We start from the raw sequence: 26,081 nt of genomic DNA, 5'->3' as shown, positions 1-26,081 counted from the left end.
TGTCTCGTTAGGCCACTTCAAGTACGTTCGGAGCTACGTTGGGGTCGATTTTGAGGTGTTTTTGTTTACTGCTGCTGCTTCTTCCTAAGAAGCCTTTGTTTGTCTGAACGGCAAACCTAGAAGTTTTATGGGACTCCATTACCCCAATGAGACCGATATTCTTAAAATTTAAATTTTCAGCTATCGATACAATTTGGGATAATTTGCACAGCTTCCTACCAATTAAAAGTGAGTATTTACGATAGCAGTATTATCAATAGAGAGAATATTGTTACTTGAGTTTCATGTTTAAAGCGATGATCGCTTCAAGCGTGAAGCTCGAATAACTACTGTAGTTTCTATCTTAATTTGTATACCATTGCTTAAATAGTCTTGAAGTTTTAGCGGTCGGCAGTGGACCAAAAAATCACAGGTATATATCATTTTCGGGTAATCGATTGATACATAATTAATTATAATGAACGTTTAGAGTGTCTCCAAGCTCAAGGAATGGAAAATGGTGCAATTTCTGACGAACAAATCACTGCCTCTTCCCAATATACTGCTGATCACGCCCCTCATCAAGGGAGGCTTCACTTTTTAGAATCAGCAGCCAAGAGTGGCAGCTGGGTGGCTGCGACAGGGGATGCCAATCAGTGGCTCCAGATTGATCTGCGTACTTTGGGCACCAAAGTCACACGTGTGGCAACGCAAGGAAGTAACGGCGTTAATCATATCGAATGGGTAACCAATTACATGCTTCAGTACTGCGGCAACGATGGAGTAACTTTCCACTATTACAGGGAGCAAGGGGAAACAGCAGATAAGGTACAACTAACTAGGTGTCCAAGTTTCAACAATCGATACAGTCAAATGCAAATTAATTGTTTTTTTTTTTCCTTTTAATTAGTATCATTACAGTCTCACTCAGGCTTTCTCGTTCATAGCTCTCCTTTTTATTGTTTCTTGCAACTTTATTCTGTCTTATTGTTTCTTTTCCTTCCTTGGCAGTTTGACATACTACACAAATGCCTTTAATGATGATCAAGCTTTTCCTTAAAAAAAATTTTGCTGGTGATGTCCAGCCCTCTTACCTGTAAAGGCCAAGCGACGGGTTAAATGCATTTGAAACTAGAGTAAAGATTAATGCATTTAATCACAGTGGCTAATTCTTGCGATATAGTCGTAACCTGAGTCTACGGTTATTGTCAGTTCTCTTCCCACATTTAATATTCCTTACATCATTTGTTACTAGAATAGATATTGTATCCTGCTACATTACCGAAGACATTCAGAGCGCTATAGAGTAGTAGGGAAACTGATTGCGCTATTTAAATCTTTAACAAGATTTAATTTTGCTTATTCAGATTTTTACTGGAAACACAGACCAGGACACAGTCGTTTCTCATGATCTAAACCCTCCAATCAGGGCGAGTTTCATCCGTTTCGTACCAGTAGCTTGGCATTCTCGGATATCAATGAGAGTGGAACTCTACGGTTGTCAAGGTTCTATAGCTTTTCAAATCTAAAATAAATGTATGAAATTATTCGCTGCGCTTGAAAGCAAATAATTTACTGCCAATTTTAACCTTCGCTGAAAAAGAAGGTTGGAACATCTGTTTTAAAGCATTTTCAAAGCAATTTGCTCTTATTGGGCAATTTACCAGACCCATTTGAATCGATATCCCTGTGCGCCTCCGATTGGGTGCAAAAATTGTGGTATTGCTCTTTTGCTCCAAATCCATGAGTTACACCTGCTTGATTTGTTTTTGTGCCCTTCTCAAGAGAAATGGTTTGGCAACTGATCACCAAACTTGTGTAACAAAAAGTGCAGGTATCTTAAAAAACTTTCACTAAAAATGGACTGCAGGGCAAATAATAATTAGTTCGGTAGTGTCTTGGAAAAATAATGTAGTAATAAACCGTTACTTGAAAGAAAAATTTAGAGTATTTAAACGATCATACTACACTTCCAGAATGTCAACAGGCTCTCGGAATGGAGAATGGTCTCATCTCTGACGAGCAAATTACAGCTTCTTCTGAATGGGATGAAGATCATGCTGCAATCCAGGGCAGATTGCGCTTTCCGCCAACGACTGAGAAGGCAGGAGCTTGGGTAGTTCACACAACTGATGCCAATCAATGGCTTCAAGTTGATTTAGACAGTTTGAACACAACCGTAACTCGTGTAGCTGCACAAAGAAGAGAAGATAATGAAGAGTGGGTAACCAACTACAATCTGCAGTACGGTGATGATGGAGTGAACTTTCAGTACTACAGGGAAGAAGGGGAAACGGTAACCAAGGTAATTCATTGCTACTGGTCATTAGCAGGAAGAAGCATTTTAAATTTGTTATGCTTAAATGATATGTTTTTATATTTATTACGTACGAGGCAAAATTACTGATTGCTGATTGGCTGAGGGGCATAATTACTTGATCCTGATTGGTTTAGAGGTGCTTAACGAAGGTTATTCTTGAATGTTGTCGAAGGTTTTCAGCAACAATTGCTTCCCGTTTTATTGAGGCCGACGTGAGAGGAAGTATAAACAACAGTGAAAACAAAAACAAACTACTGGACAAGCATTATTCAAATGAGCAACTTGAATGCTTCGAAGTACCACAGTTGGACGAAGCGCTCGGCCAAGTCTTTGCCTAGCTGAGGAAGTAAAATGGTAACTACGAGCACGAGCCAGGAAAGAGAAGACAAGAGGTGGTGAACTGCGGGCTAAACTTGGCTTGCAACTCTTAAAATGTTTGTGGCCGGCGAGAAGAAGGTTCTCAAAGGGGTTAACCGCTAACTGTCACTGGCCAAAAATTTAACCGTCAACCGTAAAAAACACAATATTTTTACCGTCAACCGTCAAATAAGCAAGCTGAAAATAGCCGTCAAAATTGAGAACTTAACGATTGACTAAATGGGGTCAAGTCATGCTGTTTTTAAATGAAATATTTGTTTACAAATATGTCCTTACCCGAGAAGGAGTGTTAATCAATAAATTAATATGAGTTTTTGCACATGCACCAGTAATTATCAATTCAGGACAGAGTGAGTAGTTGGGGGCAATTCTTTGTACCCCCTGTAGAGCGCATTGCGGATCACGTGGGGACGCCGCGGAGTTATGTGTCATTCTTCAGTGTGAAATGACGCTGAAACTTTTTCCCACCCCTGCTCCTCGCCTTGTCCTCATGTTCTTTTATTTGGCCTTTTTGTGCCCTCACCTTTACTGGGCTGAATATTTTTATGTAACTATTGTGGTGAAAGTATTTTTGATAAACTTATTTTGTACATCATTTATGTGATTTTATATATTACAATTAAAGTGGCTATGGGCTTTTCCCATAGCCATTTTGATCCATATGGTATCTGTGTCGTCATTACCCAGTAAACAGAGCTCAGCCAATGCAGTACCCCAGGTTTTCGTAATATAAACGAGGGAAAGACATAAATGATGGTTTGTAAACTTCACTAAAATAGGTTTACGTGCAATTATTCCTTTAACTTGTAGTGTCCGGAGCAGGCGATTAATACGTCCAGCGGTGACTGAAGGGGAAGTTATTACGCTGATTATTAAAGACCAAAAACCTAATTTCAATCCACAAATTATAGGACTAATTGGATTTTTCAAATATGGGCAAAATTGTATTCTTTAATGAAAAATTACTATTAAATTTACGCTTCAATTTCGTGTTATAAACGTCATTCCGAAAAACTAAACCGTCAACCGTCATATGACCCCAAATTTTACCGTCAACCGTCAGATTGGCCTATTTTTAACCGTCAACTCGCGAGAAGAGATGTCGCGTTGCTTTGTTACAGAAGCACTGAAATAAAAGTCCAGCAGAAGTGAGGACGACTGGGCCATTGTACCACGGTGTTATCGACAAGCCACAGATCAGCGTGTAGTATAAAAGGATGCCCGTGGGGAAAACACCAAATATCATCAGGCATTATGAAAACAATGAAAGGAAACTTACCTCTGAAAGATGTTTTCCCAGACAAAAAGAACTAAAAGAATGACCATTGTGCCAGAAAAGCGGTTATAAAGGAATTGAAAAGCTCCAGGATTCAGAAATGCGAGATAAAAACATCACTCGGGCCACAGCTGCGAGCGAGGATTAGACGACTATGACTCCGGTGATTAAAACGAGCAAAATATTAATTGTGTTCAACATCATTGCCACAAATGCGAGACAAGTACTCCAACCTCTTTCCTCAGCTCAGCGAAAACAGCCTCCAGTCAAACCTACAATTTCAGCCTTTGCCACGTGATGCTCAACATCGCTGGAAGCCATTCTTCACAATCAAGTCTCAGCCAGAGCAAGTGAGGTTACAGAAGAATCTTTATGTCAGTTTCTGACTCTGATTTACCTATATTTAGTCCAGATTTTGAGCCCTATTTTTGTTGACAGCAACAGTTTACCGAAAAACTTTAACATAATTGAATCGATTGGTCAGTTCAGATGATTCTCATATGTCGCGGAATTGAACAGGCTGCCTAGAAGGAAAACCTGCTCGTGAATGGGATTCCCTCGAATAATTTTGCCCTTTATGTGATGAACAAGTAATCCCATGTGCCCTCGAGCTATTAAGGATTAGTTTCAAAATACGCGTGAAATTAATCATTAATCGCCCTCGGGTCCATACATTATGCAAATATTAAATGTAATTATTATTATTATATATATGTTATTCGCCGGCTGGGAGGTGCGTATGGTGAAAAACTGTGACCGAGGTCTCGAAAATGTATTTTCAAACCCGAGGTCACAGTTTTTCACTATACGGACCGACCCTAAGCCGGCAAATAACACGTTTATTTTTTTTCCTACAGTAAACTGATTTCACCGATTACAAATGGGTTTGTTTACGTAGCTCTTGTCATTGAATCAGCTTGCGCGCCGTCTACGAACGATTTGTAAAAGATCTCGGCAACGAGCGAGTAACTAAGATAGTAGACAAAGAAAGATGTATTAAAGAACAGGTTTTTTTCGAACTACTTTATGTTAGTTGCATTTATTTCACCAGTTAAGCTCTCTAAAATTGTTTTTGCGTTGTGAGATTTCGTGCGAAGTTTGAAGTAAAGTTTTACTACAAAAACAATCTCTGTCAGTCGTTGCTTTTAAAATCACTTGAAATCACACTTTTCTACCGTAAATTGAATAGCAGAAAGCGAGGAAATTCGTTAAGTGTATTCCACAGAAATTCTCCTAAATATAGCAACGATCATAGAGGTAAACTCGACTGAAATTGACTCAAATTTTACGGGGAGAGAAACACAGGATTACGCGCCATTACAGCGCCAAGCTACAAACAACGAAGCAAACTCCCACAACTTCAAAACACTCAATTGAATTTACTTACAGCGACTTTCCTTGCCATTATAAAGTGAACAGAGATAAACTTGCGATGACTAATCGTCGATGGACGTGTAAAAAAGGCAAAAGATTGACGATTACCGCTAACTTTTAGGAGCGAGATTTAGGCAGCGGGGAAAAAATCCGGCCCGTGGGCCGTATCGTAAAAAGCTGGACCGGTCACGTGCTTATGATTAGCCCTTCAAAATCGAGGATTTAGGAATCCGGCCCGTCCAGATGCTTGAGAAAAAAATAAATAGAAATGTTATACTTTTAAATTTTATATTTTTTCGTACATTTTATTTGGATGAAATTTTATTTATCTCAAATAACCAAGACTCTCATTTAACAATTATTCCACGAGCGCGCGTTGGATATGAGACGGTAGATAGCCAAAAAGCGCGAGTGGAATAACTGTTTATTAAAAACGCCCCCAAATGTAGAAAACTGGACTAAAATAGAAATAAAAGCGCCCCAAAATCGCGTGTACGCTTACCATATTTGTAGAGCATGGTGTAATAGCTCATAACCCATGATGACTAAGACAATGAAAACTCTCGAATTGCATTATCTAATGATAGATACAGTTTTTAGTAACAGGTGATATTCAATTTCGCCACGTTATGAAAGATGAAACTAGATGAGCCATCTATAACGTTTTGCCACCTTCTCAATTCAGGATTTTTCTGGAAGTGCAGGGGAATACAATCCCACTTACCACCAGCTCAACCCACCAATCAGGGCACGGTACATCCGTTTTCTACCAGTAGCCTGGTATGGTAACATAGCTATGAGAGTGGAACTCTATGGTTGTCAAGGTACAATACTGTTTTTTTTGTTTTTTGCTACAAAGTTTTTGGAACAAAATAATATTAGGGCATTCCGTTAAATGTAATCCTTTCTATGTCGTTTTCTCATTGGCTTAACACTGAAAATTCGACAATTCGAATTGTACGCATATTTAATGCTCTTTTCCATAAAAGACTTTTAACCCCATCCAGGGAAAACGGGCAGAGGGGATGTGGAGCAAGTACCTTTTCTGAACGCTTTAATGCTGAAAGCAAGGGAAAATTCGATACGACGTGTCGTTGTTCTAGTAAATTAAGGTTATTATGCCAAATAATAATTAAACTGGCACGTTTTCGAATTTTCAGTCGCCCTGTTTTAATTTGTTGTTAACTTTATTCAGTAGCTTTATATATTGTTTATGAATATTTTTAGGCCAATTTGAGTCGTTTTCAAAAAATTGTGAAATCAAAAATGGTGGATTCAAGGTAGTGGCTGTTTAGAAACAATGAGGATATTTTCCATGTTATATAACGCCTTCATTTCATGTTAGGCGCCTTAAATAGTAAGAGTAATAGAGGACATGTACCTTAAATGTACGATGTGCATTTATCATTTTGAGCTCCATTCCAAAGTCTTTATCATGCACCAGCACTGGCCACTGGCTGGATAATAGCGGAGCTCCGGCGGCCCGAAGGGCCGCCAAGCGGAGCCCCATACTCATAAAGGAAAGAAAAGGAAACCCATGAGTTGATTTTCCCATGGTTATCATGGATAGCGGTATTAGGGACCTTTAGCACCGAGAGTTTTCATGGCGACGGCGACGTCGGTGGACGAAAGAGACTGGGGCGAGGACGGCGTTGTTCGTGCCAAAACATAAACCTTTAGCACCCTTCATTTTCCGACGGCAACTTGCCGAGGTCTTTGAAAATGAACAAATTTAAGACTTGTCGAGAGATACTTTTGCTTAGCTATGCAGACAACAACATTACGGACGAAGAATATGTTCCATTATACGACTGTTATCGTTCAAAAACTCCAGATTTCGAATATCAATTGTACGATGTTTTCGATTCAGAAAACATGAATTCAGCTGGCTGCAAAGCCGAATTTCGAGTTGAAAAGGCAGACCTTCCTCGCCTTGTAGATGCCTTACGTATTCCCGCAGTGTTCCATTGCGAACAGAGAAACATTTGCGATGGTTTGGAGGGACTGTGTGTGCTGCTGAGACGAACGAGTTATCCCTGCAGATTCAGCGATATGATTCAACGTTCTCTAAGATCAGTTTCTGTTTTGAGTTTGATCACAAATGAAGTGTCATCTCGTAACAGAGTGGAATAGCAATGTACTAAGCTCAGTTGCTCTTCAACAGTATGCTGAAACCATCTCAAGGAAAGGATCTCCTCTAAATAACTGCTTCGGTTTCATAGATGGGACGGTCCGACCAATCTCTAGACCTGGGAAAGGACAGAGGATTGTGTATAATGGACACAAACGGGTTCATGGACTAAAATGTCAGTCCATTGCCTTACTGAATGGACTTATAGGAAACATTTTTGAGCCAGTAGGTAAGAACTTAAATATTTTCACTGAATATTAATAAGATTAATTACAGTGTTACTCATATGGATTCCCGAAATCTAAGATATTTTTATGAACTTTTGTTTCAGAGGGACGAAAAGACGACGCGGGTATGCTCGCTGACTCTGGGCTTCTGAACGACATGGGGAACTTCGCCTTTTCCCCAGCTGGCCAACCTATGTGCGTTTATGGCGATCCGGCTTAACCCCTCCGCATTTATCTTCAGGCGCCATATCGCCAGGGACGTCTAACCCAACAAATGGAAGATTATAATAAAGCAATGAGTGCAGTGCGAGTGTCCGTGGAATGGCTTTTCGGGGACATAATTGATTCCTTTAAATTTTTAGATTACAAGAAAAGTCTAAAGAGAGGTCTAAGCAGCGTAGGAAAAATGTATCTTGTATGTGCTTTGCTGCGAAATGCCACAACTTGTTTATATTGTAATCAGACGTCTGAGTTTTTCGACCTGGAGCCGCCAACTCTAGAAGAATATTTCCAGTAATCGATTTAAAAGCAAACAAAATAAACCTTGAAAACATTTTTTCTTTAAAGTATGTATACTTGAACATGGGGCTTCCAATTTAGTCCAAGATGCAATCTTTAAAAGTTCTGAAATACATGTAAACATTAAGCTTAAATCCTATACAGCAACAACATGTTTTAAATAAAGACACTTTGATAGCTGATTACTTATTTAGTAGCTTTTCCGCAACATTCAAAAATGCAGTATTCATTTGTTGCTGCTGAAGGATCATAGCTTTCATCATTTGCTGCTGACTTTCCTGTTCCTGTTGTTGTGCACGCAACTCCTGTTGTCTAATTTCGCGGTCAGCCGCTGCTTTCTCTTGCAAAAAGTGGACCAGTGGTTCTGCACGTCTCGTCTTACGACGTTTTGGAGAAGCTCCACCTCCGTCTGAATTGCGTTTCTTGGTCTCTTTAAGGTTCTTCATCGCTTTTTTCCTGATCTCTTCTGCTGTCTCGTTGTCCTTGAGTTTCTGATTCGACGCCGATTTAGCGTTTGCTTGTATGGTATCTTCTCTCTCGACTGACTCCTCGATCAGTGATTCCTTCTCCGTAACTCTTCCACAGAAATCCCACTCGCCTTCTCTTCCTCGCTCATCTTTTTGCTGAACTTTTTTCGGAGAAGGTTCCACCGCTCTCGTACAGCTTTTTTATCCTTCAGTTGGAATTTTGGAAAGTGGATTTTATTCACACTGTCGACTATCGCTTCCCAAGCCAGTCCGCGAGCGGGATTTCCTTTCTTTGCTCCAAAAATATTTCTTGCTAGCATTTTTCTCGGAAAAAGCACATCATGTTCTTCGCTCCACCCCATCGGCCTAGAGTGGAACAACGGGAAACGAGAGGTAAAACATAATGCATAATTTTGATAAGAATAAAAAATCAAAGCAGCTAAAACCTTGCCCAAGTAGTTTAATTTACTCACTTGGATTTTTGCACTTGATCATCAGATGCCGCCGTATTCAGTCTGCGTCTACAGCTGTCCTTTTAAAATGCGATGAATGAAATACGTTTTATGCCAAAAGCTATTCAAGTAAATTACGAGAAGACATTCTCTTAAGTTGCGAAAACCAAAAGGCCGAAAAAAAACGAGTATAAGCGGACAAAAGACTCGTATCTACTCACGTTTTCTACACACCGTGAAAACAAGCCTTTTGAGGTAGGCGCTGAGCTTAGACGACTTCGCGCCAAATGTACGACGTCAAACGGAAATAAAACTTCACTTCCGGGCGCCGTCGCCGTCCTGAAAACTCTCGGTGCTAAAGGTCCCTATTGCTTGTGAGAGCGTACGCACGACGACGACGGCGGAGTTGCCAACATGGTGGCCATACTCGAAATAATAGGTTGACAGAGACATGCAGCCTTGGTTTACCGTGTACTTCCTTGATATTGGACACCCACGTTACCATCAATTGACACCTGTCAAAACAAGCTATCCGCTGACCAGTATCACGTGACCATATCGCGGGCTCAAGTTTACAGCTCCTCGAGGTCACGTGTTTTTTAAGTTGACCGCTGACCAAATACTGTCTATCGGTTGGATCTCGGGCTCATATTAGGTTAACTTGTTGGAAACAGGGCAGGATTGTTCGGAAGCCGGTTAACGCTAACCTAGGATTAAAAGTTAACCGAATTATAACTTTTTCATCTATTCAAATGTTTTTTGCTGTTTTGTTTTGTGTATATGGTGATTATTAAAACTCAAAACAGAAGGCCGAACAATATACAGAAAACCTCACCGCAAAGTTACAAAACTCAAATCAAAATTCTACCTTTTTCTGGGTTAGCTTAATCGGGCTTTGAACAACCCGGCCCAGGAGCTACGCTTTTAAGCGGGCCTAAATCTATATATTATTCCAATAATTGCCATTATTCTGCAGACGCAGACGAATGTCAAGATCAGACGCACAACTGTCATGTTAACGCTCAGTGTAACAACACTGTTGGTTCATTTAATTGTACTTGTCTTCAAGGATATTCAGGAGATGGCGTCGATTGCTATGGTACTGTTAATCATCCAATGGTCTTTTGAATACGGGTTTTGTTGATGTATGAACACCCAAACGACAGATTCAAACTCAAATATATCATCTGGCTCGCCTGTTGCTAGTTGAGAGCTTTAATCGTATTGTCTTCAATTTGAAATATTTGCTTCTAATAATGTGTACTCGGCCCCAGTAGAACCTTGCTAAATCAGCTCCCTCAGTGTCTTCTTTCAAAGGTACGTTTTTAACGCCAGGATGCACATGCATCATTTTCTCCTTCGTTCTTGAATGAAAAAGTCATGCCTGAACAATGAGTAACAAAGTCTTTGTAATGCGTTTGCACTAATTATTGCGCAGAGCAAGACTTGGAGAGAAAGATCAGAACCATTGCAAAATTATCTCATTAAAATATTTCGCTAACAAGCGTCATTTCGTTGCAGACTTGGACGAATGTCAAGATCAGACGCATAACTGTCACTTGAACGCTCAGTGTAACAACACTGTTGGTTCATTTAATTGTACTTGTCTTCAAGGATATTCGGGAGATGGCGTGGATTGCTATGGTATATGTATTGTTAATTAACCTTTGCTCTATAAAAATCCGGGTTTCATCGATGTATGAACACCCAAATGGCAGATTTCAGTGCTAGTGTATGCAATAGAGTTATGGTATCATAGAAGATCATCTGATGCCGAAGCCCTTAGAGGAAAAAAGAGTTAACTTATTGCAAAACTGAAAGCCATCAACACCATTAAATATATACGACATTTCCCTTCAATTGGCGCCATAGAAGTTCAGTCTTGTCGGTGCATGCAAATTACATTAGAAGGTGTACTTGTCCAAGATTCTTAGCACCACCCACGATAATTACACTAATACTGTTAACGTCTTTCAAGGTATCGTTTATTCTAATACCAATGTGAAATTGTATTTATATCAATGTTCCTCCACAGATATTAATGAATGTAAAAAAGCAACTCACAACTGCCATGGAGCAGCTAACTGTTACAACAACGACGGTTCCTTCACCTGCCAATGTCGGGATAGTTACAGTGGTGATGGAATCTTAAATTGTGATCCCTTGGGTGAGTGGAATATAATGTCCTAAACGCTATAAACGCATTGGAAACTCAATTCCTATAGCAACTGTTCTCGCGCAGATACAAAGCACAATCATATCTGCAAGTATCTGACTTGTCTAGCTATACTTTCAGACGGGTTCCTGTTTTTACCTATAGTCACCCAAGCTATAAGCCCTTTATCAAGCAAGCCTTAACTACCTTAACGTCTTTCGTGAAATTTTAATTGGACAGGGGACTTCTCAGTGACCATACGAAACATTTCGAAGGACAAGTACCATGCCACTGTTGTCATGCGTTCTGCAAAAAGTGTTCAAGAAGCGATAATCCAAGGTCTACATAGTGATGTCGCTGTGTTGTCAAGCAACTTGGAATGGCGTATCATTAGTGAAGCAGAACTCGCTGCCTCAGAGTCAGCAGAGGGAACTATAGTAAGTAAAGGAACGACTGAGTGGACAATAACCAGGAGATCCATACCTGCTGGTATCTATCAAGTCAAATTCAATGCTTCTTACACCATCGGTGATCCAGCGTTCCCACAGATGCTCACCGCCTTTGACTTTGGCTTTATTGAAGTCATTCCAGCGCCGGTACGAGCCATTATTGACGGAGGAAGCAGTGTTCGCTGGGGATCCAAGGAAAATGTAACTGTGGATGGTTCATTGAGTTACGATGGAGATATTGGTCCTGGAAATCACACAGGGCTCAATTTTGCTTGGTCCTGTCTTGATGTGGATCACAATGCTACTATGACTAATGATTGCTTTGGGGCTTTTGTTGGAGACGTTAATACCATGTCCGGTATCATTACTATCGACCCTGATAAATTAGACGCTAATAAAAGCTATGTTCTCAGGCTTACCGTTTCCAAAGATGTTAGAAGCTCCTTTGCTGAAATGTCCTTTGAGATAACTGCTGGAGAGATACCACAGGTGGCTCTAAGGTAAACATTACGCGCTAACACTAGTACTCTTAGTTGAGAGCTATGAGCTGAAAGTTGTTTCCAAAAACTGGTTCGCATTTTTTCGGTTAAATTTTGGGCCTCTTTACAACAGCCCAGATTACTTTTGATTCAGGTTGAATCACCGCCAAGGATAACTCCTTCATAGTCAAATGTTTGAGGGCGTTTACATAAAAACAGTTGTCAAGCCGGGTCAAAGCTCCTTGCCAGGTAACCCTAGTCAATATTCGGGTTGACCCGGGTTGAAATCTCTTTAAGCCTTTCCTGTAAACACTAGTCCAAAAGCTAATCCGGGATGGTAATTTCACTCATATAACCATGTTTTTCGGAACATCATGACCTCCCACCACTGTCCGTAATACTGGACTTTGTAGGTTTTTTTGTTCATATTCCTAGCCTATGCTTTTCAGTTTTTTGGTCGGTGCATAGAAAGGCTGTCCCGGGTCAGGCTTGAAGGTAACCACAAGCTATTGCAAACTGACAACCCGGGTTTTGTAAAGTGCTTATTTTTAGCACTTTCTGCAATGATTCAACGTAGACTAAAAAGCAATCTTTGCTCGTGTAAAGAAGTCCTCAAAATTTAATGGATCATGACTCTCATAATTACTTTGATAGAGCGATAATTTTAGAAAAAAATATTAACTACAAGCACATGTTTAATTATTCCGTTCTTCACATAGACCACAATGTTGCGTACTCTTGTTAACGAGTACTTCGATTCAACAGGTACTCTGCACTCAAATCCTTATGTGAATCCTTTTTACATTTTTTTCATTTTTTCTTTCATTCTATTTAAGATGCTTTGTTGATTGTAGCACGATAGTATCCGCTTCTAACAAGATCCGAGTGACATCAGAATGCCCTAATTCCCCTTGCAATGGTTCAGTTTATGAATGGCAATTAAAAAGATGGAATGACGATTCCGGCAAGTGGGAAGATATACCTATTCTACCTGATATGACTTCAACTGCTGTGAATGCAACCAATATGATTATTAAGAAGAACTCATTGCAATCCAAATCCAAGTACAGTTTAAAGCTGTACGTGACTTCCTCACAAGGAGCAGAAGGTTTTGCCCTGCTCGATTTCGAGACAGCTGGAGCACCGCACAGTGGGTACTGCACACCATCAGTCCATGAAGGTGTGTCACTTGAGACAGAGTTTACATTTAAATGCTTTGATTGGCAAGATACAACTGCTCTTACCTATGAATTTCAACTTGGAGATGAGCCAATATCCTATGGAAGCTCTCCCAAGTCTGTGTCGACAGGGTTACCGGCCGGAGATCAAGAAGACGATTTCCAGTTGCAAATTAACGTCATTATCAAGAATGCTGTGGGTGTTGCGGTTGCGATAAATCTGGTTGTTAAGGTATCGAGAATGTTGTCGTTCTAGCTATTTTTCTAAAACAACTTAAAATCGTTTGTTCTTAAAAACTAACAATGGGAAGAAGCACAGAGCAAGACCGTTTTACAATCTTGGTATTTAATTAGAAGTAGCTACTACAACAGAATTGAGCAATGGTAATGACGATACCAAAACCTTAGAAATTATTTTACTGAACCTCTCCAGGTGAAACCACCTTCCAATCTCGATCCTTGCCTTTCGTCGCCAGATGAGGTTGCCACGAAGTTAAAAAGCTATGTACTCGGGGATGGCAATAAGCTGGACGGATTTTTGAACAAAGGCGAACTCGCCCAGGCGGCCCAGCTTTCTTTGTCCGTACTCAAGTCTGCCAACGAGAAAAATGATTGCGGAAGGACATTGGAACGGGAAATAAAAAACTTGGTACGTTTAACTGGAAAAAAAAAATTATTAAACAGTCAAAATCCTTTCACTAATTAGTATAGTATCGGTTTAATCGATAATACATAGATTCGAAGGTTCAAGCTAAAGTATTTAACTCGTAACTCATTTAACTCACAGACCACAGGATCGAAGTTCTTCATGTTGAGAAGCACTTGTGTCAGTCACCTTTCCCAATCAGCTCGTTATCTTTAAGACATTCATATTCCTTTTTCACACCTTTTGGAAAAAATCCTTAGTTTTGTTTTAGTTTAATATCTTTCTTAACCTAAACATTTTCAGGAGTACCTACCAGTAATGTCGTCACATTCAAGCTTTCTTGATTTATATCAGTGGTTAGCGATCAAGATTCTGAGTCATATGATTAATTAAGCACGGCACTTAATCTTCCTTTAACCTCATACTGGATTTGAGTGTGACCCATTGTCTTAATTGATATTATTTTGTCTTGTCAGATTTCTGAAACATTGGTTCTGAAGTTTACAGTAATAACACCAGAGAGTCTTGACATGTCTCGTATGATTATGTCAGTGGTTAGCGCGGCGATTGGCGGCGAACAACAAGGAAGCGGTGGCGGTGGCGTAGGCGGTGGTAGTGCTAGTCTAGTAAGCAAAAAGCGGGTCACATGTTATCTCTGTCTATTTGTGTAGTTATCTATAACCTCCTAGTTACTGATTTATATGAGTGCACAGGTTTTCGCCGTTGTTTGCTGATCATCTTCAGATCTGAGAGGGGGTTGAGGTCTTTTGAATTTCCCATCAATTTTGAAGCAATGAAGTCCAATTTGGATGTGCTTTCCTACATTGTATCTCGAAACCATTTGCTACGACATGTTATTGGTCAATAAACTTGACCAAAGGCCGGCAGTTCTTGTTGTTGGTGGTGTTTTTTTCAGTAGACATGTTTTTGAAATTTCGAAAATTCCTGTTTGAAATTAAAGAAAAAACAACGCTTTTGTGATACGTTATAACTTTTAAGGTGAAAAAATGTTAGCTGTGTTTTAATTTCCTAATATTAGTATTATTTTCTTTTTCTCTTTTAAATTTATCTGATCGATTTTTTTATTTCAATTTATTTTGTTTTAGTGGCTTTTTTTGTGGATTTTCAGTTTTCTTTTGGATAAACGGACGTGCTATAAATTATCTCGGCTCTATTGTCATAGCTTTAATATTCTAAATGTTATGGAGTGAGGTCCTTAAAAGCCCCCCTCCTACCCCTTAGTCCAAGAAGATTAAGAAAAGCCCGGTCTAAATAGAACAATCTTTCGCCATTACTAAAGGATAACACAGCACCGTTTTGGTAACTAGCGTGTTGTAGATAATTTAATGAGTAGTATCATTGATAATTGATACTAATGATTATTTCACTAAATTCTATCCCACATGGAGAACAAAAAAGGTAATTATTAGGACAAGAAGTGAATTATGCGACCACAAGAAAGAAAAAACATAGATTTTGGTTGTGTCCTCTTCTTGTCAACCAAGCAATTTTAATTTTCCCATCTCTTCCTTCCATTCTTAAATACGGTAAATGCGGAAGAAGGCGCGGTTTGGTAATTTATCAGGTCGCATGCGGAGGCTTGGGAATGTTTCACACGATATGATAACGGAATTCTCACTCAGAGTTGTCTCAATAGAAGAATTTGACCAATATTGGCAGGGATATAGTGTTGTAAACCCCCACAGGGTGATAACGTGTATAAGAGAGAGAACGTACTTCTGCCTTTCTAGGAATCGACGATGGAAATGACAGATAAGACAACAAACATGCTAGTTGATACGCTTAACGATTTAGAGGAACCATTTTCTCCTGTCATGGAGCTTACCGCTCAGAGTGTTACAGGATGTCTAACCAATGTTCTTCAGTCGGCAGCAGGCGCAGGAAACTCAGACTCCAGCCCACCATCCCCAAACGTAAGCTGAATTAAGTTAGTTGTAAAAGAGCTACACTGACACAGCTATCTTGCTCACTACTAGCCTCTTTATGCTATAGAAATTAATTTATTGTTTCAACACTTCGAATCAAAATACAAAATTGTACGGACGAAGTAAGTTCCATTATAAGCATTAATCATTGACTTGAAGAATAGTTGGTAAAGAACATTATTCCTCTCTCTGCAGTTCGTAAAAACGGCATCTGAAAAACTGAGCAACATGAGCGATGCGTTTTTTGGTCGCCTTGTCCCGTCTGAAGATTTAGCCATTAAAACAGCGAACTTGGTGGTTGCCCTAAAGAAGGTCTCTGCTGACGATGTAAAGGGACTGGGTATAGAAGAAGGACCTGCAAAATTTAAGCTACCCAGTAACATTGGAAATATAGGTGGTGGTGTCATTAATGCAAAGGTAAGGAGGATATCGTTGGCTTTCGACATCTCGCCGTTAGATTCATACCGCTTTATATTTGCCATAACAGTAACCTCTTTGGCGTTTCAACGAAAAACGCGTTGTCTTAAAATTCCGATTAGAAAAACCTGCAGAAAATATCCCCTCCAACAAAGAAGCCCATCCGAAAATGTCTTTTCCCAACCAAATCTCAAACGAAGAAATCATTTTTTTTTGCTTTGACCACGCACTGAAAGAACAAAGCCCACTTATTTTTAATTTGTTTTATTTTTTTCAACTTGAAGTTGATAAAGTTAACAATTTCTGAAGCAAGTGGGAAGGGGAAAGCCGACGTCTCGATTGTACATGTAAGCCCTTTGTCAGATCAACATTGCACTGACTTTGCTTCAACAAAAGGTTAAGGCTTGAAATGCCCAGCGCAGATAGTCATCGAAGTGATACTGAAATGAGCTCTTGTAATTTCTTGGTATACACACTCGCCTTTAACAGTCTGGATCGACGGTTATTTACATTACTCTGACTAAGTAACAGACGCGGGTTCATGGACAGGGATCCTAGAAAAACACTCTATATACTGTCGGTTTGTTTTAACAAACAAACAAACAAACAAACAACTAAAATGATCGTCAATACTAGCGTTGCGGCGTTTTTTTTTTAGATGCAGGCTGTTATGTTCAATCCTTTTACCTGGGACAGCAGCAGCAAGAAGATCAAATCAACTGTAACTAGTCTCAATCTTCAAAGTGGCAATGGGAAAAAGTTTAATGTATCAAACCTCGATAGTGATATTGAGATAGTTATTCCGATTTCGAGTCGACCGACAAACAACAGCAACGGGACGGAACATTATTTCTTAAAGCCAAGCAAAATGTCCTTCCGTAGTTATTACGCAGAACTGGCAGATGTACCCGTTTCTATTAAAATCGGAGTACAGGAAGAAGGCATAGTTATTGAATTATTTGTCAAATTTGGAAAAAGACCCACGATTGAGGACTTCGACCATAACTTCACCGTTACGTCAACATGTAGAAACCAAACAAGTGAAACACAAAACAGAACATCCTGTGTTCTTGAAGAGAATTCTTTAACAGTGGTGCCTTCTGTGCCAATTCGTCTTTACATCGGTCTGCTGTTTCTAGGAGTTAAAGATGTCAACGAACATTCCAGAAGACGGAGGTCGTGTTTTGGTCACGGACGTGAAAGGCGGTCATGTGTTGGCGTCAAAGACCCGCCACCAAAAGGAGTTACTAAAACCGTTATTCCCCAGTATGATTCTTCGACAGATGTCAACTATACTTTCAGTATCACCCAATCAAGTTGTTTGTACTGGTCTGAAGATAAAGAGAAGTGGGCCTCTGATGGCTGCAGGGTAATTTATATTCAGTTTCATATCTTAGTGTCTTTTACAAGCCTGTGTCATATTTTAGATACTTAGCGACTGTGCCAATTTGTAAAGAGGGGGAAGAGTGGTGTTAAAAAGTCTACTAGTTTTTTGTCGTCAACATATGCCTTGTTGTCTTATTATTCTCAACAGTATTTTGTAACATTATAACACTTTGAACTTAGCTTTTCAGTGGGTCGGTGTGTAGGACATATGTTTATATCCAGGGTAGTGGATTGAAACATTTTATCAATCTTACACCGCATCTCTCAACAAAGAATGCTTTTCTTCTAGGTTGACGCTAGTTCAAACACCACCCATCTTAAGTGCCTTTGCAATCATTTAACTTCCTTTGGTGGAAACTTTATTCAAGCTCCTAATCCTATTGATTTCGACAAAGTTTTCACTGAATTTACGCGGCTTGGTGAAACTGGCAACATTTCAGTAATTGTCACAATTGCAAGCGCTTTTCTTCTCTACTTCATTGTGTTAATCTTTGCAAGAAGAGCTGACAAGAGAGACGAAAATAAGGTACGCCAGTGGTCTCATCTTTAAATGTACTGCATGAACACATTATTAACATGGGCCGCTTTGCTAACAATATAACTAACTTATATAGTAACTTCTAGATTAGACCATCCAATATTCGGTCACAAAATATACTTAAATACATCCATAGAAGTCCCCGATTACTGTGTAAAATGATTTCGATATATTTTTTTTTATAGATTTGTCCTCCTAAGAACGTAACTGTCGTTGAAGAAGGGAACTATTTTTACGACATGGTTATTAGTACTGGAGTTTGGAAACGTTCCGGAACAACAGCCAACGTAACTCTGAACATCAAAGGAGAAGTGAATGAACTAAAGCTAATTCCACTTCGAAGTAAAGATGAATCAAGTGAAATATGTGCACGAGGAAGTGTCAATGGGTTTGTCCTAATCACAAATGAATCGTTGGGTTCTTTAAAGGAAATAACTTTGGAACACGACAATTCAGGAGATAACCCATCTTGGTTTGTAGAGACAATAGTAATAAAAGACAGGCAGACTGAAGAACAGTGGCTGTTCCCGATAAATCGATGGCTTGCGTTGGAAAAAGACGATGGACAAATAGAAGTCACCGTGGACAACAAACGCACTGCTTCCTTTTCAGCTCAGGTACGTTCGCGCTTTGGAAGGAAGATTGCGGACGGTCATCTATGGGTTTCAGTTGTTGGAAAAGCCTGTAGTAGTTCTTTCACACGAGTACAAAGAGCCTCGTGTTGTCTTTCAGTTCTCTTCAGTGCCATGATTGCCAATGCCATGTTCTATAACACTGGTGGAGATTCAGATGGAGCTATACAGATTGGGCCATTCAAGTTTTCTTGGAACCAGATTGTCGTGGGAGTTCAAAGTGGACTGATAGTCGCACCTGTTAACATTCTAATTGTCTTCCTGTTTAAGTCTAGTAAACCAGAAAGTAAAAAGGGAGACAAATATAAAGACATTGACCACGCTCAACGACTCGTGGATGAAATAAGTGACACAGGCTGCATGTTGCCTCATTTCTGTGTATACATTGGCTGGTTTCTATGCTTTGTTACAACTCTTACTGCAGCAACATTCACTTTATTTTACAGTCTAATGTGGGGCAAAGAGGTTGCCGAGCAGTGGCTTGCCTCTATTTTGATTTCGAATGGGCAAGATATTTTCGTTGTACAACCAACAAAGGTTATGCTGGCAGTCATCGTAATTTCCTTGCTCTTCAGCAAAAACAATAAAAACAAAAGCAGAGATTCTGAAGAAGAGAGTGAAGAACGTGATACATATCACAATGACATCGATTTTCTTAGTGATGATCCTAAACAGCGCTTTAAGCAAAGCCTATTGGAAAAGATGCGAATCCGAAGCAAAAAAGAGGCGCAGATGACAGACATAGTGAAGGAAATTGTTATTCATCTAATATTTATGTTTCTCTTGGCTATAGTTTGCTATGGCAACAAGAATGAAAGCCGTTATTTAATGACAACTACAATGAGAAATCCTTTCACGAAGTTTGATCTGGTAAGACTTAACGTTCAGAGCCTATAAGTAATGATTTTAAAGAAAACTCGTCATTTTGACAACGTGTGAAACGGTATTAAGCCAAATATAATGCTCAATCGTATATAAACAAATAGGATAATCTAAGTTAAAAATCATTTTGAAGGAAAGTTTTGTCTACTTCTTGGCCGTTTGAAAAATACAAATATCGCAATTGAATTTACATGCCAATTTTCAACTGATTTTAATTTTAGTGGGTGGGTCATAACTCTTCTAGTGTATCAATATCTCAACAAATAAGAGGTTCTAAAGAAAAGCCTGTGCTATGGGTGTACCTCCTGTAAATGGTTAGTTTGACTCGTAAAAATTAAGCGCGCTTGACGAAAACTACATAGGGCGTTTTGACCAATTGTGCCATTTTTAGGCGACCGGGCGAAAACTCCGATTTCGCAGAGAAATGATCAAAGCGTGAATTACAAACTGTGTGAATATGAAGTTAAGGCTAGTTCCGTTCTTTCTGTACTGGCCTGTCGAAAATGTCCAATTTTGCATAAATTCCATCCGCCATGCTGGTTGATTGAGTGCTATTTCGAACTTCCCTAGATTTCACAAAAATGTGAACTCGCTGGAACATTTAATGTATATTTCTGAAAATAATCTTTCTTTAATCTTTAATCTTTAATCTTTAATCATTATTTATACACGGTAAAAACATCAGGTAGAAAAAATTACATAATAATGACTTAAAGTCCAAATCCTAACATTATATTAGCTTACATTAATATGCCACTTAAGAAAAATCCTGGTTTCCATGAATGCCGTGTTTAAAAATTATGGTAGAGAAGGCGTTTAAATTTGTTTAATGAACCAGACTCTCTAATGTTACAAGGTAAGCTGTTCCAAAGGGTAACGCCGCTGTAACTAAAACTATTTTTCATGTAGTTAGTTCTTGGAAAGGGGACAACAAGTTTGTTTACCGAGTCCCTCAGAGAATAGCTTGATTCATTTCTCTTTATAAATTTAGACGTGAGATACTGCGGAACAAGACCGTTTAAAGACTTTAAAGACTAATTCACCCAAAGGGTCTTTTTGACGCAATAAAAGAACATTCGAGCTTTCCGACCTGTCGTCGGATTCTCCATATTTAGCGGCAGTGGCTCTTAAGTCCACGAAAAAAATTGGACTCCAAATGCAATTTCTGAAAATTGTTCCAGTAACTGAGTGGTGTACGTTCACTTTGTTATTTCCGACTATTATTGAGCCAAACTCTTGTTTACGTTTTAGGTGAAAGACTCGCACACACTGTTGGGATGGCTAAGGCAAGAGTTCCTTCCAAATGTTTATAATCAAGCTTGGTACAATGGTCTTACAGAGAAAAATGACATGTATATCACGAACAAAATGTCAATATTGATCGGCATGCCTTGGATGCGACAGCTGAGAGTCAAAAACAGTAAGCCATAAGTATTTTTTTATAAGAATAAACTATTAATAATGAAATTACACCGTGGTTATCGTTGCTATAATGCGACTAAGGATATAACTCTTATTTACTTGGGCGTTGAAAAGATAAAAGCGAATTTCCTATGGTTTAAAAGAGAGCACAGCGGTTTGTTGATCACTCTTGCCTTACATAACTGAGAAAAGAGGAAGGACATTTTGTCATACAATGCCCTTGTCGTCTCCATATGACCAACAAAGATTAAATGCAAATGTGCATAACCAGCCACAAACGTTTGAGGTTTTCAAAATTTCGGGAGCAACAGCTAACCTAACTCTCAAACAAAGGTTTGCTTTTTTGAATGTTTATTTCTCCAAAGGAAAGCTGTCGTATAATTAAGTAATACACTAAATTAGATTAAATGAGTAATTACATCAGTGATAAAAAGTGGAATTTAACTAAATTCTTGAAAGTGTCACATTTAGTTGAAGTTTTCCAAGCAGCGTAGTAAAGAGACTGATCCAGAGAATCGTAAATTGCTTTAGTAGAAGTGTTAGACTTCCTATCTTTGATAACATTTCTATCTATCCAATCGGTAACGTTTATCCCCTTTCAATGTTCAAGGTTCCTGTAGATCGCTCTCTCACATCATCTCAGACTGCTTTTACGATTATACGCCCGAGGGCGAGGACACCACAACGCTGAATCTTCCAGGATGGAAATCTCTCCCCTACAATACAACATGGCCAAAGTCTCTGCAAATGTGCCCGAAGCCTTGGCGTTACCACACAGCTGAAGAACTAAACAATGATCCAATAAAAGCCTCGTACAATTCCTATGAAGGAGGTGGCTATGTCGCGATCTTGGGATATGATGAAGACACTGCCCTCGGCGTCTTAAGCGAGACACTTGGACGTGGCTGGGTTGATCGGCAGACTCGAGCGGTTATTCTGGAGTTCGCGGTGTTCAATGTTAATACAAATTTGTTCAGCGTTGCTACTTACTTCTACGAGAAGATCGCCACTGGCGCTGCCTACACTGCAAAGAGGGTTGATACACTCGAGTTATACAGCACAGAGTCAGGAGCTCTGATGTTCTATCTCATTTGTCAGTTTGTTTTCATGGCCATGGTTCTTTTTTACTTCATCATGATGTTGATTCACCTTTACCACCATCGCCTTGGATTTTTCAAGTCTGTTTGGAATATGGTGAACTTCTTAATGATTTTATCTTCTGTAGCGTCAGTGGCGTTCTACATAACGAGATCAAAGAGTGTCTTGAAGAGCCTTAAAGCAATCCAAGCTAATCCATATGAAATTATACATTTTCACTCAGCCTTAGACTGGGCCAGCTGGGAAGATGCCGCGGTTGCCGTTGCCATTTTTATGGTGACACTGAAGCTTTTGAATCTCATCCGCTTCAACCCTTATGTGATTTTCCTGTTTTCATCTTTCCGCCAGTCTGTAGGCTACCAATTGTCTTACGTGGGTGTCTTTCTCATCGTCTTCAACGCTTTTGTCATATCAGGGATGACACTTTTTGGTGGCACGGTCCCTAACTACTCAAGCTATCTGCAGGCAGTCATCTCGCAATTTGGATTTCTTTTAGGAAAAGCCGTCCCGCTGGATGACCTCCGTAATGACAAGCCCTTTATTGGTCCAACGTTTGCTCTATTGTTCATGTTGTCCATGACTATTTTCCTCATGAATATGTTAATTTCAGTCCTAAATGAGTCGTATACAGCCGCCAAGACGCATGTTGAGGAAAGTGCAGAGCAGCTTGAAATGGCCCGATTCATTGGTGAGCGATTTATGGACATGTTCCGAGAGGGCAAAAGGAAACCTGAATTCAAGCTATTCTGCGACGACACAACTTTTACAAACATGTGCAGTTCTAATGCAGAACCATTTTGTTTGAATTCTGAAAGTATCATCCACTGTACCGAACAGAGAATGGAAAAAGTGGAGAAGAGATTGCTCGTTCTTACTCGCAGAACACAAAACATGGAGACTGATCATCTAAAAGAGGACTCTGAGTTCCTCGACCTCCTTTATCATCTTACCAATCCTTTTGTGGGCCTTCAAACAAACCGCCATTAAAGCTATTTGAGTGCCCGACTGAACTTATTATCTAGTAGATTTACACTAAAACTTAATATAAACGCAGGGAACATGTTTTCCATTTCTTTTAGAGAATACTGCAACGAAAAAAAAAATGTTTACTTTGATCATTAAAACTTAAATTTACTTTGCTAGCGCCATCGTTACATGCATGAACAGCTCGTGCTAGTTCTGTGTTTCTATCGAGTTTTAGTATCAAACTTGCGTTTTATTACGAATGGCGTTCTCTGATTGGCTACACTACTCACTTTTCAGTTGCAGATAGTGAGTAGCGTAGCGGTAAGCGTTTGTTAACTAACTGGCGGCCGCTTCTTTGCGTTTTCGAAGTGTCTGTGAAGAGTATTTAGATAAAGTTTTGAACGTTCAGTGATAAAGTTTTAAAATAAACAATTACATGTAGATTATTCGCTCTCGATTTCTATGCGAGGTAGTTGACTCGGGTTGCGCCCTCGTCACCTATCCTGTGATAGAAATCGAGAGCGAATAATGTAATTGAAAACGTACCCTGCTGTCGGCTCGTGTTCCCACAGCATTTCTTGTTCTCCCACCCAAACTTGGACTCGTGCTTCTGTAACTTTGTAGAAACACGAAACACCTTTTCTTTTCTCTTAAACGATAGGAAGGTGCTAAACATATAAATACGCTTCTTAGAATTCGAGTATGTGTAACTAAACAATAGTGTGGTAACTCACACAGCATTGAGGTTGTAGAAACGATGAGAGGCAAACGCTCTCGTTGTATATATTGAAATTTTTAATCATAGTGCCTCTTTTTTATTATATTATTACTTTATAAATATTAGAGCACAAAAGTTATGTTAGACATAGATATAGACAATTATGAGATTTTTTTCCTGGTAATAAATTTCTGCGATTTTCAGGAAGTCGTCTTCATTGCCAGCCAGTAGTGTCTGGTTTTTAAAATATTTACCGTAACTAAACCACTTGAGTTTAAAAATACGTTATCCAGGATTTTATTCGCATAATAAATATCTTCGCGTTCCTGTTATTTTTGTCACGGAATTATTTATTTCTGTCATTTTCTTCGCTACTGGAGAACATCGAGCATTACCTTGTCTTTGTCTTTTCGAAATATGTTAATTAAAGGCCCTTTTAAATACCTAAATGACATATTCTCCCATTTCCCCTATTTCATATTGTGAAGTCTACCTACCTAGCAAGGTTAGATATCCGGCCAGCGCCAATCATTTCCTTGAAGATGGTGCAGTACATATTCAAAACGTGTATAGAAACGCCTTTAAGACGCGCTATAGGCCTATGCAGCAATATCCCAGTTTAAAGAAATACATAGTACAATTTACTGGCAATGATTGGTCAATGGCACAATAAAGATGCAAACGATAAAGGTTCATCTCAGTTCGAAGTAACTTCGAGAAGTGACTTCGAGATTTCAACAAACGCCTCTTAACAGAGGTCAACAACTACCGGCGCCTTACAAACGACTTATCCACGAGGGAAACGAAACCGACAAACGGACTTCTAACAGACCGACTTAATTTGACTAGCAATAGACGGATCAAAACCGACCAATTTGACTAACAACAGACGGATCGAAATCGACCAAAAGCTGATGACAAACTTAACACGAGTCTTTCAGCCAATACCATCATGGCTAAATTGACCAATAACGTTCAACAGACCACACTTATAACATTATTGACTGACAAACACTATTCACTTGACTCTGAAGATGACTTTCGCGTCAGTCACCAACAACAGTTCTTTTCAGTATTACCCTCACCCGGACGATCACACTATACGAATTACTGATACTCCTGGGTTCTAGCCATTTACTGTTACATGGTACCGAACCATACAATTTTCCGTGTCAAAAATTAATATTTTCAGAAGCTCTATTTTTATATGACATTCTTATACAAAGTTTTTCAAAGGTATAATAAAGTGTTTTTTTTTTTTCGATCAACGCGTAAAAACGTGTTTTTCAGTAAATTCCAGTCTTGGGTATAACTTATTTTCAAAGGAAAACGGATTTTTTCCCTTCAGATTACCTCGATTGATATCGTTGATAGTCGGAGGTTGCTTCAAAGCATAACATTGTTTCTTTGAACGGCCGGGATGTACTTCTAAGCCGTGAGAGAAATTATGCAAAAATGGATGTCTTAAATTTATTTCCTGTTAAATCTATTAAGAGGGTTTGGTTGCAGTCAGCGAGCAACGCTTGTTGGCTGGCGGGTCACTTTGGCTCCAATTAAACAGGACATTGATGTGAGGCATGGTTCTGGTAAACGTAGCGAAAGTGAAGTTATCTCATCTAAATGTCGTGCATTGCAACTGTGAATCATTTTGAACGATACTGCAGCGGCAGCACTACTCAATCACCCTAATTGATCTTTGACTTTTATCTAAATCTAAACAAGAGTAAATGATGACGTCGTACACCTGCGGAACTACCCTCACCCAGACGATCACACCATACCAACTATCGGTACCATGTCTTACTCACCAAACAGGCTCGAAAGCTGTAGACCTATGACAAGCGAAAAAACAAACAAACAAACAACAAACAAAAAGAGCCAAATTACACAACGTTCCACAAAATGCAACTTGTCCAATTTGGAATTTAGAAGAGTTCAAAAATCCGATATCATTTGCAATAATTCACTTTGCAAAAGGGTGATGGCCTGGACCTGGGGTATCTGCGCGAGCGTTTAGCAGGCTACGGAACTCTGAGAGGAACGTTG

The 26,081-nt window shown here is 39.4% G+C and overlaps 1 protein-coding gene and 2 pseudogenes across 1 annotated transcript; 2 read left to right on the top strand and 1 right to left on the bottom strand.

Moving 5' to 3' along the window:
- Positions 1-464: 464 nt before the first annotated feature.
- Positions 465-24,323, top strand: LOC145485476 (polycystin-1-like protein 2). Its single transcript, XM_081464141.1, is given in 20 exon segments — positions 465-807; positions 1,347-1,485; positions 1,956-2,380; positions 6,013-6,151; positions 7,790-7,810; positions 8,048-8,100; positions 10,042-10,222; positions 10,645-10,767; positions 11,159-11,290; positions 11,519-12,227; positions 13,043-13,616; positions 13,818-14,033; positions 14,507-14,632; positions 15,755-15,964; positions 16,172-16,393; positions 17,052-17,762; positions 18,069-18,305; positions 18,503-19,819; positions 21,083-21,251; positions 21,864-24,323. Coding segments are annotated over 20 exon segments (7,497 nt in total). The 5' UTR covers positions 465-489; the 3' UTR covers positions 23,339-24,323.
- On the top strand, positions 6,732-8,171 carry LOC145484456 (uncharacterized; annotated as a pseudogene).
- LOC145484457 (uncharacterized) lies at positions 8,299-9,170 on the bottom strand (annotated as a pseudogene).
- Positions 24,324-26,081: the final 1,758 nt, after the last annotated feature.

The sequence above is a fragment of the Orbicella franksi genome, chromosome 4, assembly GCF_964199315.1.
Source record: "Orbicella franksi chromosome 4, jaOrbFran1.1, whole genome shotgun sequence".
Classification (NCBI taxonomy): Eukaryota; Metazoa; Cnidaria; class Anthozoa; order Scleractinia; family Merulinidae; genus Orbicella; species Orbicella franksi.
This window is presented reverse-complemented; position numbering and strand designations above follow the sequence as displayed.